General features: G+C 43.8%; 1 protein-coding gene across 6 annotated transcripts in view; it reads right to left on the bottom strand.

Moving 5' to 3' along the window:
• The window catches only part of LOC127449464 (uncharacterized), a 39,205-nt gene that overhangs the window by 17,771 nt on the left and 5,215 nt on the right, over positions 1-16,219 (bottom strand). For 3 of the 6 annotated variants that reach the window (XM_051712907.1, XM_051712902.1, XM_051712908.1), the window contains exons 5-6: positions 5,536-5,707; positions 4,229-5,351 (exon numbers count right to left, since the gene is read on the bottom strand). In XM_051712907.1, coding sequence (XP_051568867.1) covers positions 5,201-5,351; positions 5,536-5,707 — 323 coding nt within the window. In that variant the 3' untranslated portion in view covers positions 4,229-5,200. Of the gene's footprint in view, positions 1-4,228; positions 5,352-5,535; positions 5,708-16,219 lie in introns of those variants that run through there. The other 3 variants (XM_051712905.1, XM_051712906.1, XM_051712903.1) reach the window with 2 other exon arrangements.

Below are 16,219 nucleotides of genomic sequence, written 5' to 3'. Positions count from 1 at the left end.
AGCATCTCTTTTCTTGGTCTGGAGTTGGACTCAGTCTCGATGACAGCGCGCCTCACAAACGAGCGCGCACAGTCAGTGCTGAACTGTCTGAAGGAGTTCAGATGGAGAACAGTGGTTCCACTGAAACACTTTCAGAGGCTCCTGGGGCATATGACATCCTCAGTGGTGACCACACCACTCGGGTTGATGCATTTGAGACCGCTTCAGTACTGGCTTCGGACTCGAGTTCCGAGATGGGCATGGCACCACGGGACACATCGCTTGACTATCACGCCGGTCTGTCGCCGCCTCTTCAGCCCTTGGACCGACCTGGCATTTCTACGAGCAGGGGTTCCCCTAGAGCAGGTCTCCAGGCACGTTTGGTTACAACAGATGCCTCCAAGACGGGCTGGGGCACTGTATGCAATGGGCACACAGCTGCCAGTTCTTGGACTGGCCCGCAGCTGTGTTGGTACATCAACTGCCTAGAGTTGTTGGCAGTACTGCTCGCCTTGCGGAGGTTTCAGCCGTTGATCCAGGGCAAGCATGTGTTGGTCCGGACGGACAACACAACGATGGTAGCTTACATCAACTGCCAAGGTGGTCTACGCTCCCATTGCATGTCACAACTCACAATTGTCTCCTCCTCTGGAGTCAGCAGCGCCTAAAGTCGCTACGAGCCACTCACATCCCAGGCGACCTCAACACCGCAGCGGACGCGCTGTCACATCAGGTTACCCTCAAGTGGTCCAGCTGATTTGGAGTCAATTCGGTCGAGCACAGGTAGACCTGTTTGCTTCCCAGGATTCTTCCCACTGCCCGCTTTGGTACGCCCTGACCGAGGTACCTCTCGGCCCACCCAGACACGATTCTCAGATCTCATGATCCTCGTGACAGCCCCCCCTCCCCGGTGAATTCCCCTGAGGAAGGACCTTCTTTCTCAGTGATGGGGCACCATCTGGCACCCGCGACCAGACCTCTTGAATCTTTGCATCTGGCCCTTGGACGGGACGTGGATGACTTAAGTGGCCTACCGCCCGTGGTGGTAGACACGATCACTCAGGATAGGGCTCCCTCCACGAGGTGCCTGTATGCCTTGAAGTGGCGTCTGTTCGTTAAGTGGTGTTCTTCCCGACGTGAAGTCCCCCAGAGATGCGCAGTCGGATAGGTGCTTTCCTACCTGAAGGAGAGGTTGGAGGGGCGGCTGTCCCCCTCCACCTTGAAGGTGTATGTAGCCGCTATTTCGGCTCATCACGATGCAGTAGATGGTAAGTACTTGGGGAAGCACGACTTGATCATCAGGTTCCTGAGAGGTGCTAGGAGGTTGAACCCCTCTAGACCGCGCCTTGTTCCCCCGTGGGACCACTCTGTAGTCCTTCACAGTCTACGGGGAGCTCCCTTTGAGCCCTTGGAGTCAGCTGAGCTTAAGGCACTCTCTTTCAAGACTGCCCTCCTGACTGCGCTCACTTCCATCAAGAGGGTAGGGGACCTGCAAGCGTTCTCTGTCAGCGAATCGTGCTTGGAGTTCGGTCCGGGTTACTCTCACGTGATCCTGAGACCCCGACCGGGCTATGTGCCCAAGGTTCCCACGACCCCTTTTAGGGATCAGGTGGAGAACCTGCAAGCGCTGCCCCAGGAGGAGGCAGACCCAGCCTTGGCATTGCTGTGTCCAGTGTGAGCTATACGCATCTATTTGGATTGCACGTAGAACTTTAGAAGCTCCGAGCAGCTCTTTGTCTGCTTTGGTGGACAGCGGAAACAAAGCGCTGTCTCCAAACAGAGGATCGCCCACTGGGTCATTGACGCTATTGCTATGGCATATCAAGCTCAGGACGTATCACCCCCTACAGGGTTACGAGCCCACTCTACCAGGAGTATGGCGGCCTCCTGAGCCCTGGCCAGTTGGGCAACACCCAACACCTTTGCAAGGTTCTACAATCTCCGGGTTGAGTCAGTTTCATCCTGTGAAGTAGCAGGCACAAGCAGGTAAGTTCCGGGACAGCTGGCTGGGTGTACCATTTGCACATAGCGCCATTCCCCTCCCTTGAGGGGAAGACGTGCGCTCTTGACTCCCAGTAGTGTTCACAGACTGTGATCCCTGGATAACTTCCTCCTTAGCCCTGTGGCAGACGAGTTTGTGGAGAAACTCGCTTCTGGCTCAGTAAGTGCGCTGGTAAGGCCCTTTTTAAGAAAAAAGAGGGAAAAGAGGCCTCGGCTGGGCTAGCCTGTCCCTATAATTGGGAAGTCGACTTGTTCCTGATGGACCATTCGACGCTCATAAGAGCATTGGGGGAGGTTACGTGACGGCCTGGTGCACTGGCTACGAGACACACAGCAGTCTGCCCATCACACACCGCCAGTTCACGCAACACAGTTCAGCTAGTTGTGGCATTTTGTATAGGGACCCCTAGTGTAACTACATCGACACAAGGTCGAGTGAGTGACAGATAGGGAACGTCCTGGTTACTTTCGTAACCTCTGTTCCCTGATGGAGGGAACGAGACGTTGTGTCCCTCTTGCCACAATGCTGAACTGGCTGGGACCTGGTCTCGGCTCCTCAGCACAAAATCTGAATGAGTGGTTGCATACCAGCTCCTTTTATACCGTATGTCCGGGAGAGTGGCATGCAAATTCCACTCACCAATTCTCATTGGCCTTTTTTAAAAAAGCAGAGGTGTTTGGGGCTCCCAAGAGTGACCCCTAGTGTCACTACATCGACACAACATCTCGTTCCCTCCATCAGGGAACGGAGGTTACAAAAGTAACCAGGACGTTTCCTGTAATCTGGCTTTTTTTCTGAAAAAAAAACCTAAAATCATCATTTTAGTTTTTTTTCAAATTGACTGTCAGGGCCCAGTTCTGACAGTAGTTCTCCAGCAGGTCTAGGTGCTGCTGTAGCCCTTGTGCAGTAGCTGACAGCTGCACCAGATCATCTGCATAGAGAAGAAATTTAACTTCAGAATTATTTAGAGTAAGACCAGGTGTTGCAGATTGTTCCAGTAGCACTGCTAACTCATTAATGTAAAAGTTGAACAGAGCTGGACTCAAACTGCAGCCCTGTCTCACTCCACGCCCTTGAGTGAAGAATTCTGTTCTTTTATTGCCAATTTTAACTCAGCATCTGTTGTCCGAATCCCCCTCTCTCTCTCCCTCCGTGTCTCTGCGCAGCAGTGCAGCACACATCGGCACATCAGACACACAGAAAGGCAAGCAGCAGCCCCTCCCAGCTCCTATCCCAGTTGTGTTTTTCTTGGCTTGTGTGGAGGTGAGTGGTAATGAACAAGAGACTAAGCTACCAGTGCCTCGACTCTACAGTTAATTAACCAAAAGACAAAAGACAAATATAGTGTGTCTTGCTAACATGCATGACTTATGAGCTACTAATGTAATAAGTTAGCTAAAGTTTAGCTAAGGCAATATATCATGGCCATACAGGCTAATGTACTGTACTTAATGGAGACACTACAGGTGAATACAGTAAAAATTTTGTCTAATAACGTCATCACAATCGCTACATTGATATGCAAAGTAGGCGTTAACTAATTAAAATGTGCTAATTTGCATACATTTGACAAGGCACTGCAGGTGAATAGGATAAACAAAATAACTAAAGCATATCACCAGTTAAGCTGTCCCAGTTAATGACTGTTTAGAAATTTGTTGAGTATGAAACAATTACGTGAGTGTGAGGGAATTAAAATAAATTGGTAAGGAAGTCAGAGTTGTGTTAATATATATAATGTTTTGTTTAAAAAACATTTTTTTTTAATAAATATGAGAAGTGCCCTTTTTTTCCACTTGAGCCCCTGCCCCCCAAAATCTCTGTGCACGTCCCTGCTCCCTCACTTGGGGTAAAAGGCCCCCCGGGGGTTTATAGTGATACCTTGTAGATACTGGGGCAATAGTAATAAAGGCACAATTTGTCAACTTATGCAAATACTTTTGAGACAGCAAGATGCTCTTCTGAGTAACAAATTTACATATTGCTTATTTAAAACAACCACTTCTTTCCTAATTTCCTGTTCATTTCAATTGCACTTGACATTTCATTACATCTTAAGTATTATATTAACAAAATAATCTCCATTGTGATTGGATCAGTCAATGGGAGCCCAATTTGAAAAAACTTTTATGGCAAATCAATTCCCCCTGTGGCGGGGTGAGCAAGAGACAGACACAGTGGGTGTTTCGTCAAGCCTCGGAGAGGCATTTATTGGAAATAATAAGTCAAATGTCCATAAAAGGGGAAAATAAAGTGTCCAGGGGGAAGTGTTCGTAATAAAGGGGGTATCTGGCATCCTCGCGGTGAGACGGGGCTCCATGAAGGGCGGGGTAGTGTCTATGGAATGGCCCAGGCATGAGCTGAGTCCGTCGGCCGCACACGCTCCCCTCCAGGGTCCACGGCATGAGGGGCGGTGGCATCCTTGGTGGCCTGACTTCCCAGGCCCACGGTGAGAGGAGAAGGTGGCCCGGCTTCTAGCCTGTCGGCCGCGATGTGTGCTGTTCTCCCCCGGCAACACATTAATCCGTCCGGGGGTATGAGGAGTGGGTCCGACGGAGGATCCAACTCGTCCGACTGGTCCAAACTCTGGTCCTGGGCGTGCGAGGATCCCAGTGTGCACACATGGAGATTTGAAGCCAGCTCCCCAAGAAGAGGTGCACTCCGTGTTTTAAAGACAGCAGTGATGAAGCATTACTCACATCAGGTTCATCCACTGCTGTCAGAACGAGGCTTATTAATTATGTACCTCTTTTCGCTCTCCCGTCCAACTCCCGTCGTAAGCCTGGCTGAAGGACAGCCCTAAGAAGCGGGGCGACGATGATGAGAAGGAGGGGCGGATCATTCTGCCACACCCCCATTAAGAAAATAATGGGTTTAATAAGGGCCTTTGGCCCCTGCAACAGTTATTTAAATGTTTTATATAATCACCTTAAACAAAATTGAAAATGACAAATTAGTAATTTTGACTAAAAGAATATTCATTAGCTACATAAATTTGCAATATTTAAAAATTTTTGCAGTGTATAGTGACAAACAGGTGTTTATGAAAGTATTGTGGTAGTGGGAGAAAATAAAATCAAAGGAGCCTTTTACCCCAGGGAGCCTTTAGCCCCGTTGCACCCTATCACTACTAATAACAACAACAACAACAACAACAACAACAACAATAATAATAATATCAACCACATAAAAATAATGATCATCAGCATCATCACAAATCTATACACAAAGTATGAGATGAGAAAGACAAACACCACAAATATACTGGAAGTAAACTAGACTTACTCTCTTCTTTTGCATAATCTTGATGAGAAGCAGGGACAGAAACTCCACTGGCTTCCTCAGTGTATATTGAAATGTTGCTTCAAACCTGAAAGTACAAGTTCAAAATAGTTTAATGACTTTACAATTAAACTTATTTTGGATAATGGACATCATCATATAACCTCATTCCAGATGATACATACTTGTTTTGTATCCTTTCTTCCAATATATTATATTATTCAGATCTGTTAATTACATCTGTGATGGATTTGTTGAATACTATGTTTTACCTTTCAGGAATGCAGAATTGTAGTCTTTTCCTAATCACTGGGCTCTGTTGCCATTGAACTACAAAACCCAGAACTCCTATCAAAGCCTCATTGTAATAAGGCAAGTCCCAGGCTAGATACACACTGTTTCCTGCTTCTGGAGTTAAACATGTTATAATGGGGGCCGGTTTACCTGTGATGCACAAAAAGGAAACAAGGCTCTTATGTATTGTAAGTCACAAGTCAAAAGTTTGGACACATCCACTCATTATTACTATTTTCTACATTAAAATAATAGTCAAGTCATCAAAACTATGAAATGACACAAATGGAAGTATGAAGAATTATGTAGTGTAAGGCTGGCACCGGAATGTCTACAACCAAAAGGCGCCATTTCCGGTAAAAGTCAAAGAACTCTGTGAGAATCAACGTCATAGAACTCTCTCACAAAAGCTGAAATCTACACCTGAATATCACCACGTGTGATAAATTGCAAATCGCCTTTTGCTGAAATCTTCACCTGAATATCACCACAGTGTGATAAATTGCAAATCACCTTGCTGCCCCCCCTTCTCTCTCCCCCTTCTCCCCTTCAACAGCTCTGGACCAACACAAAGACATAAGATTTATATGTAAAAATATAACAAATACCATGAAAACAAAGAATGCAACTGTATGTGTTTGATATCATTTAAGTGGTCTCTGTGCGACTGGTATAATGGTCTCTTTCCCATGTTGATAAAACTAATTGTAACAAATTTATAAGGTCTTTGCCAAATACTGCATAATTCTGGAGGTCTATCCCCCTCCTTGACCTACAATTGAAATGATCTCCTATATGTTAACAAGGTTAAACCCCAGGAAGTCAAGAACCCATTCACCCCCAAATTCTCATTGTTCAAAGGATAATACCATTTGGTACTCAATGTTTATTCTGTCTAGATATTTAAGGAAAGTTGGCAGGAAGCTCTGGGGATCTGTAAGCAGATCTCCCATGCTGTACCGCTGCATGTAGTTTTGTCAGGTATGTTTCTTTGACTTGTCTTTTATTTTTAGTAATGCTTGTTTATTCTGATCATGTGAAAATGGCTTTGATTTGAATTTCTGCAACAATGTTTTATATCCTACCTGACAAATAAATTGTTATTATTTGATTTATTCTGAATTCTTCTGAAATCATTACTGGAGCTTTAATATAGGAGGAAGCCATTTAAAGACTCTCAGTTTGAATTTAAACCACTCAGGACAACCAGGTAAGACAACCACCTAGGACAGCCAGGTAGGATTTGAATTTCATTAGACCAGGGTAGACCATACTGGAGCTTTAATATAGGAGAAACCACTCAGGACAACCGGGTAGGAGAAAGCCATTTAAAGACTCTCAGTCACTGCTCACCGCCCGTCTTAGCAAGTTGTATGTACGTGACTAAGCGGCAATATCGTCTGGTTATGAGACAAGCCAAACCAGACAATATTAGTTAACTCTACAACCACTGACTAAGAACGGAACTGGCTATCCATTTTCGGGAGGTTTACGTAATTTAATAACGGCCGGCATAAGTCTCCAAAGATCAAAAGGACAATGAATAGAAGAGGATTTAGAGTAATCAATAACCTAAAAATGTTAAATTAAAAGAATGATCAGAAATTAATTAGAGCTTAAATATAAAATAGAGGTCAATTTAAAATTGGAGTCAGATTAATGTAAAATTGGAGTCAGATAAAGTGAATAACGGAATCAAATGTGTGAATTAACAATAATTGCTTTACTTCAGCGTTCAGAAAAGACAGAACAACGCAGAGACCTTCAAGGGCAATTTATTGAAGTTCCACTCCGGAACGGATAGAAAATTATCCTCTTTTTACAGTAGCAATCAAATTTGTAAATAAAAAATTAAAGATATGTTCTATTTTAGCTTCTTCAAAGTAGCCAACCTTTGCCTATTACAGCTCTGCACATTCAGAAGTGTTCTCATGTATGTATATTTTTCTCAATTTAAATTTGTTTATAATTTCATGATTTTAAGCTTGAGCCATTAGATCATTTTTGCAACACTAGCGTAACCAAAAGGAATTGCAAAAATAAACATTGTTTTCAAACTGATTTCCGAATACACCCTGCATCTGACATTGGTCGAAAAAACATATAGTCCTGCCCCAAGCCAAGGTGTGGTGATGTGGGCGTGGCCGAGCGACGTCTGTGGAGAGTGAGGCCGAGAGATGAAGAATGGTAAGGATTGACACCTGTGGGAAATTATCTCTAACAGCTGTTTGTGTTTGCAGGGATTGCTGGGAGGGATAAAAGGGCTGTCCAAACCGCCGGAGGAGAGAGAGAGAGAGAGAGACGCATGCAGAAGAGTCTGGGGTGTGTGTTGCTGAAATGCAAACAGTGTGTGATACTGCAAAGTACTGTGAAAATAAAGAGACTTATGTGGATTGTTATCCAGCTCCTGCTTCCTCCTCCAGACAGAGTTACAGAACTTTGTCACAGTGGTGCTGAAACCCAGGAATTAGGAGGAAGGAACAGTTCATGGCCTGGCTACTGAAAGGAATGGAGTGGGTCCAGTGCCACCATCTGGCGTCGCTGGATGAGGCGGTCAAGCTGGCTGAGGACCATATGGCGGCGTATTCAGGGGCCGACGAGCCCTCTTCTTCTCTCTCTCCCTGTCTCTTTCCTCCATCCCCCTCTCCTTCCCCTTGTCCTGGTCCTGTTCCCCGGAAACGGGGAATTCCTACCCCAAAACCGGTTCCCTGGTTCCGTGGGCATTTCCAGGACCGATGCCCCATGATGGAGGTGGAGACATTGGTCCATCTGGTTCCCTGACACACCACAGGCCCCCACCAACCCGTACCGGATGCCTGTGAGTAATAATGGGGGTACATATCAAGCCTTGTTGGATTCAGGTTAAAAACAAACCTCCAATCACCAAAGCTTTGTTCAATCCGAGGCTTTGGTGATTGGATTCAGGTTGTAAACAAACCTTCAATCACCAAAGGTTGATTCAGTCCGAGGCTTTGGATACAAGCCGTTGGGTGAAGGTAAGGTGTGTGCTCGGGGATATCCAAAATTACCCTGTAGTGACGGCCATTATTCAATTTCGGGGACAAAAACATAGTGTAGAGGCTGCGCTTAATTCCCGCCTCACCCACCCACTAATCTTGGGAACGAATTGGCTGGCGTTTACTACCTTATTAAGGTGAATGTGTGTGGATGGGTCCTGCAACAAAGCATATTGGAGTGTGGTGTGTGACTCGCTGGCTGGGGAGTTACAGCCAGGGCCGTCTACGTCAGCTCCACGTCAGGAGGACGTGAGGGAGGGGAAAGTCTTGGCTTCCCCACCCCTTAGAGGATTCCCTGCTGGGGATTTCCCTCTGGAGCAGATGTGAGATGAGACCCTTAGGCACGCCTTTGCTCAAGTGAAAGTGATTGATGGTCAATGCCTCCAGCCAGATGTTGCACTCGCATATCCGTATTTTTCAATTATTAAGGATCAGTTGAATCGAGTGACACAGGATGCTCAGACAAAGGAGGATACAACCCAATTGTTAGTACCGAAGAGCTGTAGGGAAATGTTGTTCCAGGCAGCTCATTATAAACCAATGGCAGGTCACTTAGGACAGGAAAAAACACATGACCATCTGATGGCCCATTTCTATTGGCCAGGCATTCGCTGGGATGTTCGCAGATGGTGTGAGGCATGCCGTGAATGTCAGTTGGTGAATCACGCAGCCACCTCAAAAGCGCCATTGTGCCCCCTTCCATTGATCGAGGTCCCCTTCAAAAGAATTTCATGGACCTCGTCGGGCCATTAGAATGGACAGCACCCGGGCATTGCTTTGTGTTGGTTCTGGTGGACTATACAATGTTATATCCGGAAGCAGTGCCTCTGCGCAACATCTCAGCACATAGTGTTGGCACTCTTCAGAATTATCTCCTGAGTCGGGATTCCGAAAGAAATCCTCACGGATCAGGGCACAACATTTATGTCATGTACACTACGTGAACTGTACGAATTACTGGGGATTAAATAGATTCAGACCAGCGTTTACCACCCCCAAATGGACAGCTTGGTCGAATGATTTAATCAGACACTAAAAAATAGGATTCGTAATTTCGTGCATGAAGACGCTCAAAATTGGGACAAGTGGCTGGAGCCCCTATTATCTGCAGTACGAGAGGTCCTGCAAGCTTCCATGGGGTTCTCCCCATTTGAATTATTGTACGGGCGTCGACTACGAAGTGTGCTCAATGTCCTACAGGAAAATTGGGAGGAGGGACCTTCAAACAGCAAAAAAGAAATTCAATACGTTCTTGACCTGAGAGCAAAACTCCACACACTGGGGCAATTAACACAGGAGAGTTTGCTCGCTCCAGGCTCAAGAACATCAAAGCCAGCTGGTTAACAGGGGTACTCGGCTACAGGAATTTACACCGAATGATAAAGTCCTTGTATTGCTCCCCACATCGAGCTCTAAATTACTCGCCAAGTGGCAAGGACCATTTGGGTCACACGGCGAGTTGGGGAAATTGATTATGAGGTTAAATTAATGGACAGAGGCTGAGCATGTCAGATTTACCACCTCAATCTCCTAAAACTGTGGAGAGAGGCAGTCCCTGTGACTTTGGTGTTGGTGGTTCCAGAGATGGAGGAGCTCGGACCGGAGGTGAACTTAAAAGCCACCGATCGAGTCACCCCGGTCACTTGCAGAGACCACCTCTCACCATAACAAGTTACGGAGGTCGCCAGGTTGCAAAGAGAATTCTCTGACATGTTCTTGCCTCTTCCTGGTTGTATGAATCTCATAGAGCACCATATCGAAATGACCCCAGGGGTAGTGGTACGCAGTCGTCCCTACCGACTACCCGAAAACAAAAAAAAGTGGTTCGGGAAAAATTACAGGCCATGCTAGATATGGGGGTAATAGAAGAATCCCACAGTGACTGGGCCAGCCCGGTGGTGTTGGTTATGAAGCGCGATGGCCCAGTCCGGTTCTGTGTGGATTATAGAAAAGTCAATGAGGAGTCTAAATTTGATGCGTATCCGATGCCTCGGATTTATGAACTGCTCAATCGGTTAGGTGCGGCTTGCTTTATGACACTGGATTTAACAAAGGGATATTGGCAGATCCCCTTAACTCCCATGTCCCATGAAAAGATGGCATTTTCAACACCATTCGGATTACATCAATTCGTGACACTTCCGGTCGGTTTGTTCGGCACCCCGGCTAAGTTTCAGCAGCTCATGGACAGAATCCTCCGACCGCACGCTGCCTATTTGGATGATATCATTATTTACAGTAATGATTGGCAGCGGCACCTGCAGCATCTGAGGGCTGTCCTGAGGTCGTTGAGATGAGTGGGACTCATGACAAACCCAAAGAAGTGCGCAATTGGGTGGGTGGAAGTATGGTATCTGGGCTTCCACTTGGGTCATGAGCAGGTGCGGCCCCAAATTGATAAGACCGTAGTGATTGCAGCCTGTCCGAGACCGAAGACCAAAAAGGAGGTGAGACAGTTCCTGGGGCTGGCTGGCTATTATCGTAGGTTTGTGTAATTATTTGACCGTCACCAGCCCGCTGACTGATCTGGCTAAAAAGGGGGCACCAGATCTGGTCCAGTGGACGGAGCCATGTCAGCAGGCATTCACACGGGTGAAAACTGCACTTTGCAGCAGGCCATTATTGCACTCTCTTGACTTCTCTCTCCCTTTTTTATTGCAGACGGACGCATCGGACAAGGGGTTGAGAGCGGGAATGTCCCAGATGGTGGAGGGGGAGGAGTACCTCGTGCTGTACATTAGTCGCAAACTCTTACTGAGGGAGACGAGGTACAGCACGATAGAGAAGGAGTGTTTGGCTATCAAGTGGGTGGTCCTCACCCTCCGATACTATCTGTTTGGGCATGCTTTCACCCTCTGTTCGGACCACGCCTTGCTCCAGTGACTCCATTGCATGAAGGATACCAATACACGGATCACCCGTTGGTATCTAGCTCTCCAGCCTTTTAAGTTCGAGGTGGTCCACAGGCCGGGGGCGCAGATGGCTGTTGCGGATTTCCTCTCCAGAATGTGGGGTGGGGGGGGTAAATAAGTGACAGGCCAGATGGAGCCCCAGCCTGAGTCGGGCGATGGGGGTATGTGGTGATGTGGACGTGGCCGATCGACGTCTGTGGAGAGCGAGGCCGAGAGATGAAGAATGGTAAGGATTGACACCTGTGGGAAATTATATCTAACAATGAGAGCTGGGAGGGATAAAAGGGCTGTCCGAACCACCGGAGGAGAGGGAGAGAGACGCACGCAGCAGAATCTGGTGTGTGTGTTGCTCAAAAGCAAACAGTGTGTGATACTGCAAAGTATTGTGAAAATAAAGAGACTTACATGGATTGTTATCCAGCTCCTGTTTTCTCCTTCGAAGAGAGTTACAGAACTTTGTCACGGCCCAAACTCACGGCATGTTGAGCCGATGTTGCTGTGTCAAGCTGGCCGGGCCGCCCCAACAAACAGAGCAATTTTGGAAAGTGCTACAGAGTCACAGTGTTTACACTTTTCGGGGAAATCAACCAACTTACTTGTTATCTCTACATGTTAAGATAGGATAGGAGAAAGTATTTTTGCATTGATAAAACTACACACACATCAGCTTTAAAGGAATGTTCCTTAATACAAGTTAAGCTTAATCAACAGCATTTGTGGCATAATGTTGATTACCACAAAAACTACTTTAGACTCGCTCCTCATTTATTCAGTTATGAGTGGCCCCATTCATTAAGTGAATGGGGCCAGTCCGTAAATGCTACAGTACACATAATTTCAAAAGTATAGCCGCGTGATGTAAACAAAATACATGTTTGCATGATTTTAGTGTTATAAAATCACGTACTAACCTTATCTGTGTAAATTTATATCCAATACCGGGATTGCAGGGTTTCAATGTCATGACAAGGTGTAATTTTGAAATAACTATATAGTTATTTCCAAAATTACACCTTGTCATGACATTATATGTATATAATGTGTGTGTGTATATATATATACAGTGGTGTGAAAAAGTGTTTGCCCCCTTCCTGATTTCTTATTTTTTTGCATGTTTGTCACACTTAAATGTTTCAGATCATCAAACAAGTTTAAATATTAGTCAAAGATAACACAAGTAAACACAAAATGCAGTTTTTAAATGAAGGTTGTTATTATTAAGGGAAAACAAAATCCAAACCTACATGGCCCTGTGTGAAAAAGTGTTTGCCCTACCTGTTAAAACATAACTTAACTGTGGTTTATCACACCTGAGTTCAGTTTCTCTAGCCACACCCAGGCCTGATTACTGCCACACCTGTTCTCAATCAAGAAATCATTTAAATAGGACCTGCCTGACAAAGTGAAGTAGACCAAAAGATATTCAAAAGCTAGACATCATGCCGAGATCCAAAGAAATTCAGGAACAAATGAGAAAGAAAGTAATTGAGATCTATCAGTCTGGAAAAGGTTATAAAACCATTTCTAAAGCTTTGGGACTCCAGAGAACCACAGTGAGAGCCATTATCCACAAATGGCGAAAACATGGAACAGTGGTGAACCTTCCCAGGAGTGGCCGGCCGACCAAAATTACCCCAAGAGCGCAGCGACGACTCATCCAAGAGGTCACAAAAGACCCCACAACAACATCCAAAGAACTGCAGGCCTCACTTGCCTCAGTTAAGGTCAGTGTTCATGACTCCACCATAAGAAAGAGACTGGGCAAAAATGGCCTGCATGGCAGAGTTCCAAGACGAAAACCACTGCTGAGCAAAAAGAACATTAAGGCTTGTCTCATTTTTGCCAGAAAACATCTTGATGATCCCCAAGACTTTTGGGAAAATACTCTGTGGACTGACGAGACAAAAGTTGAACTTTTTGGAAGGTGTGTGTCCCATTACATCTGGTGTAAAAGTAACACCGCATTTCAGAAAAAGAACATCATACCAACAGTAAAATATGGTGGTGGTAGTGTGATGGTCTGGGGCTGTTTTGCTGCTTCAGGACCTGGAAGACTTGCTGTGATAAATGGAACCATGAATTCTGCTGTCTACCAAAAAATCCTGAAGGAGAATGTCCGGCCATCTGTTTGTGACCTCAAGCTGAAGCGAACTTGGGTTCTGCAGCAGGACAATGATCCAAAACACACCAGCAAGTCCACCTCTGAATGGCTGAAGAAAAACAAAATGAAGACTTTGGAGTGGCCTAGTCAAAGTCCTGAGCTGAATCCTATTGAGATGCTGTGGCATGACCTGTTCATGCTTGAAAACCCTCCAATGTGGCTGAATTACAACAATTCTGCAAAGATGAGTGGGCCAAAATTCCTCCACAGCGCTGTAAAAGACTCATTGCAAGTTATTGCAAATGCTTGATTGCAGTTGTTGCTGCTAAGGGTGGCCCAACCAGTTATTAGGTTTAGGGGGCAATCACTTTTTCACACAGGGCCATGTAGGTTTGGATTTTGTTTTCCCTTAATAATAACAACCTTCATTTAAAAACTGCATTTTGTGTTTACTTGTGTTATCTTTGACTAATATTTAAACTTGTTTGATGATCTGAAACATTTAAGTGTGACAAACATGCAAAAAAATAAGAAATCAGGAAGGGGGCAAACACTTTTTCACACCACTGTATATATATATATATATATATATATATATATATATATATATATATATATATATATATATATATATATTACCGGTCAAAAGTTTTGAAACACTTACTCATTCTTAATTTTAATTTTATTTCACATATTAGAATAATAGTAAAGTCATCAAAACTATGGAATAACATAAATGGAACTATGGGAATTATGTTGTGACTAAACAAAATCCAAAATAAATTATAACTGTGTTATATTTTAGCATCTTCAAAGTAGTCACCCTTTGCCTAGAATTTGCAGACATGTACTCTTGACATTTTCTCAACCAACTTCTTGAGGTATCACCCTGGGATGCTTTTTAAACAGTATTGAAGGAGTTTCCATCTATGTTGGGCACTTATTGGCTGCTTTATTTTATTATTTGGTCAAAGTCATCAATTTCAAAAACCTTTTTTTTTATATTAAATTTTAGTTTTATAATGAAATAAATTAATATGTTGGCACAATTATATTTTTGTCTACAAAACTAAATTCAAACATTTAAACATACGCCTAAAGAGCAAAAGATTTTTAAGATCATGAGAAACATTTCAGTCAAGTGTTTCAAAAGCTTTGACCGTTAGTGTGTGTGTGTGTGTGTATATATATATATATATATATATATATATATATATATATATATATATATATATATATATATATATATATATACAGTATATATAGGAATAACATAATCTTCACTTGAGAATTCAGAGCATAAGTTCTCACCTGTATATATCAAGCTCACAGGTGCAGGTGGGGAAGACACAGCTGATGTAACAGCACTGACATTAATCTTTGCAACCCCCAAGGGCAGCTGCAGTGTATGATGAGTGGCATGGGCTGAACCCTTCACTTCATGGATCTTGCAATCTTCTTTATAAGTTAACTTATATTCTATCAAATTGCCACTGTAATCTTCTAATGTGTAAGGCTGAAAGATGCAGCAAAAGTAAATAGTCACTGATGTTTAAAGGATTGTTCAAACTGGGTAAATCCCTTTGATAATGTTCTATATGACATAATAAATATAATATACAGATAAATGTACCATACTTATCATATCACCCCTGACTCAGTCACTGTTTTAGAGCAAGGGCACTGATAGTGAAAATCTTTAAAAGTGCACTTAATCATTTGATTTCCTTTCAAGTCAGAAAGTTAATTATATAGTTTCTCCATTAGGTGGCTCCGTTGGTCTTTTTAAATAGGACGAAATATGTCATCTTGGCTCTGTAGGCACATACAATGAAAGCAGTGGTGTAAAAAGTACTCAGAAATTATACTTGAAAGTGAAAGTATGGATACTGAGTGAAAATTTTACTCAATTTAAAAGTCCAAGTATCTAACCAAAAATATACTTGAGTGAAAGTAAAAAAAGTATTCACATTAAATTGTACTTAAGTATTAAAAAAGTAAAAAGTAACTTTTTTCCTAGCTACAATGAAATCAAGAAAGGAGATTACGTGAGAAAGGATGCTGTTAAATTGGTTTGAAAGTCACCTTTTTACTGTCTCTTACGACTGTCATATTTCTCCCCCAGTGGCATTCGCAACATGGTCAAAGTATCATGTTACAATAACACAATTTTTGGAAAATGATTTTTATGTGGCCTGTTGTACGTAATGGCAATTTCCTGGTGGAATGAACACTAGAGGCGCTAAAACAATGACTTTTATCCCCTTTCACTCAAATCACGAGTAAAATGACAGATTATCAGTTCATAAACACTTTTCGCTATGTTCCTCACATAATGCAATCTTATGACATATAACACATTAACTATAGTGCATGACTCATTGTTTAAATGTGATCAAACTGAGTGGTAGCCCAACTGACAGAGTGTTGCATAGGCAATACAAAGGACCGAGGTATGAGTCCTGAAGAGCACATGGTTGATGTGGTTGCTTCAGAAACTTTATTTTTCATCTCACATTTGCTTTTTATGACACTATCAGTTAGGCTTAGGTTTAAGGTTTAGGGTACCACCCCTACATAAAAAAAATAAAATAAAAAATAAAAAGAGTAAAAAGTATTGTTGATAGAACAT

This window comes from Myxocyprinus asiaticus, chromosome 12, assembly GCF_019703515.2.
Source record: "Myxocyprinus asiaticus isolate MX2 ecotype Aquarium Trade chromosome 12, UBuf_Myxa_2, whole genome shotgun sequence".
Classification (NCBI taxonomy): Eukaryota; Metazoa; Chordata; class Actinopteri; order Cypriniformes; family Catostomidae; genus Myxocyprinus; species Myxocyprinus asiaticus.
Note: the sequence above shows the minus strand (reverse complement) of the source record. Positions and strands in the feature narration are given on the sequence as shown.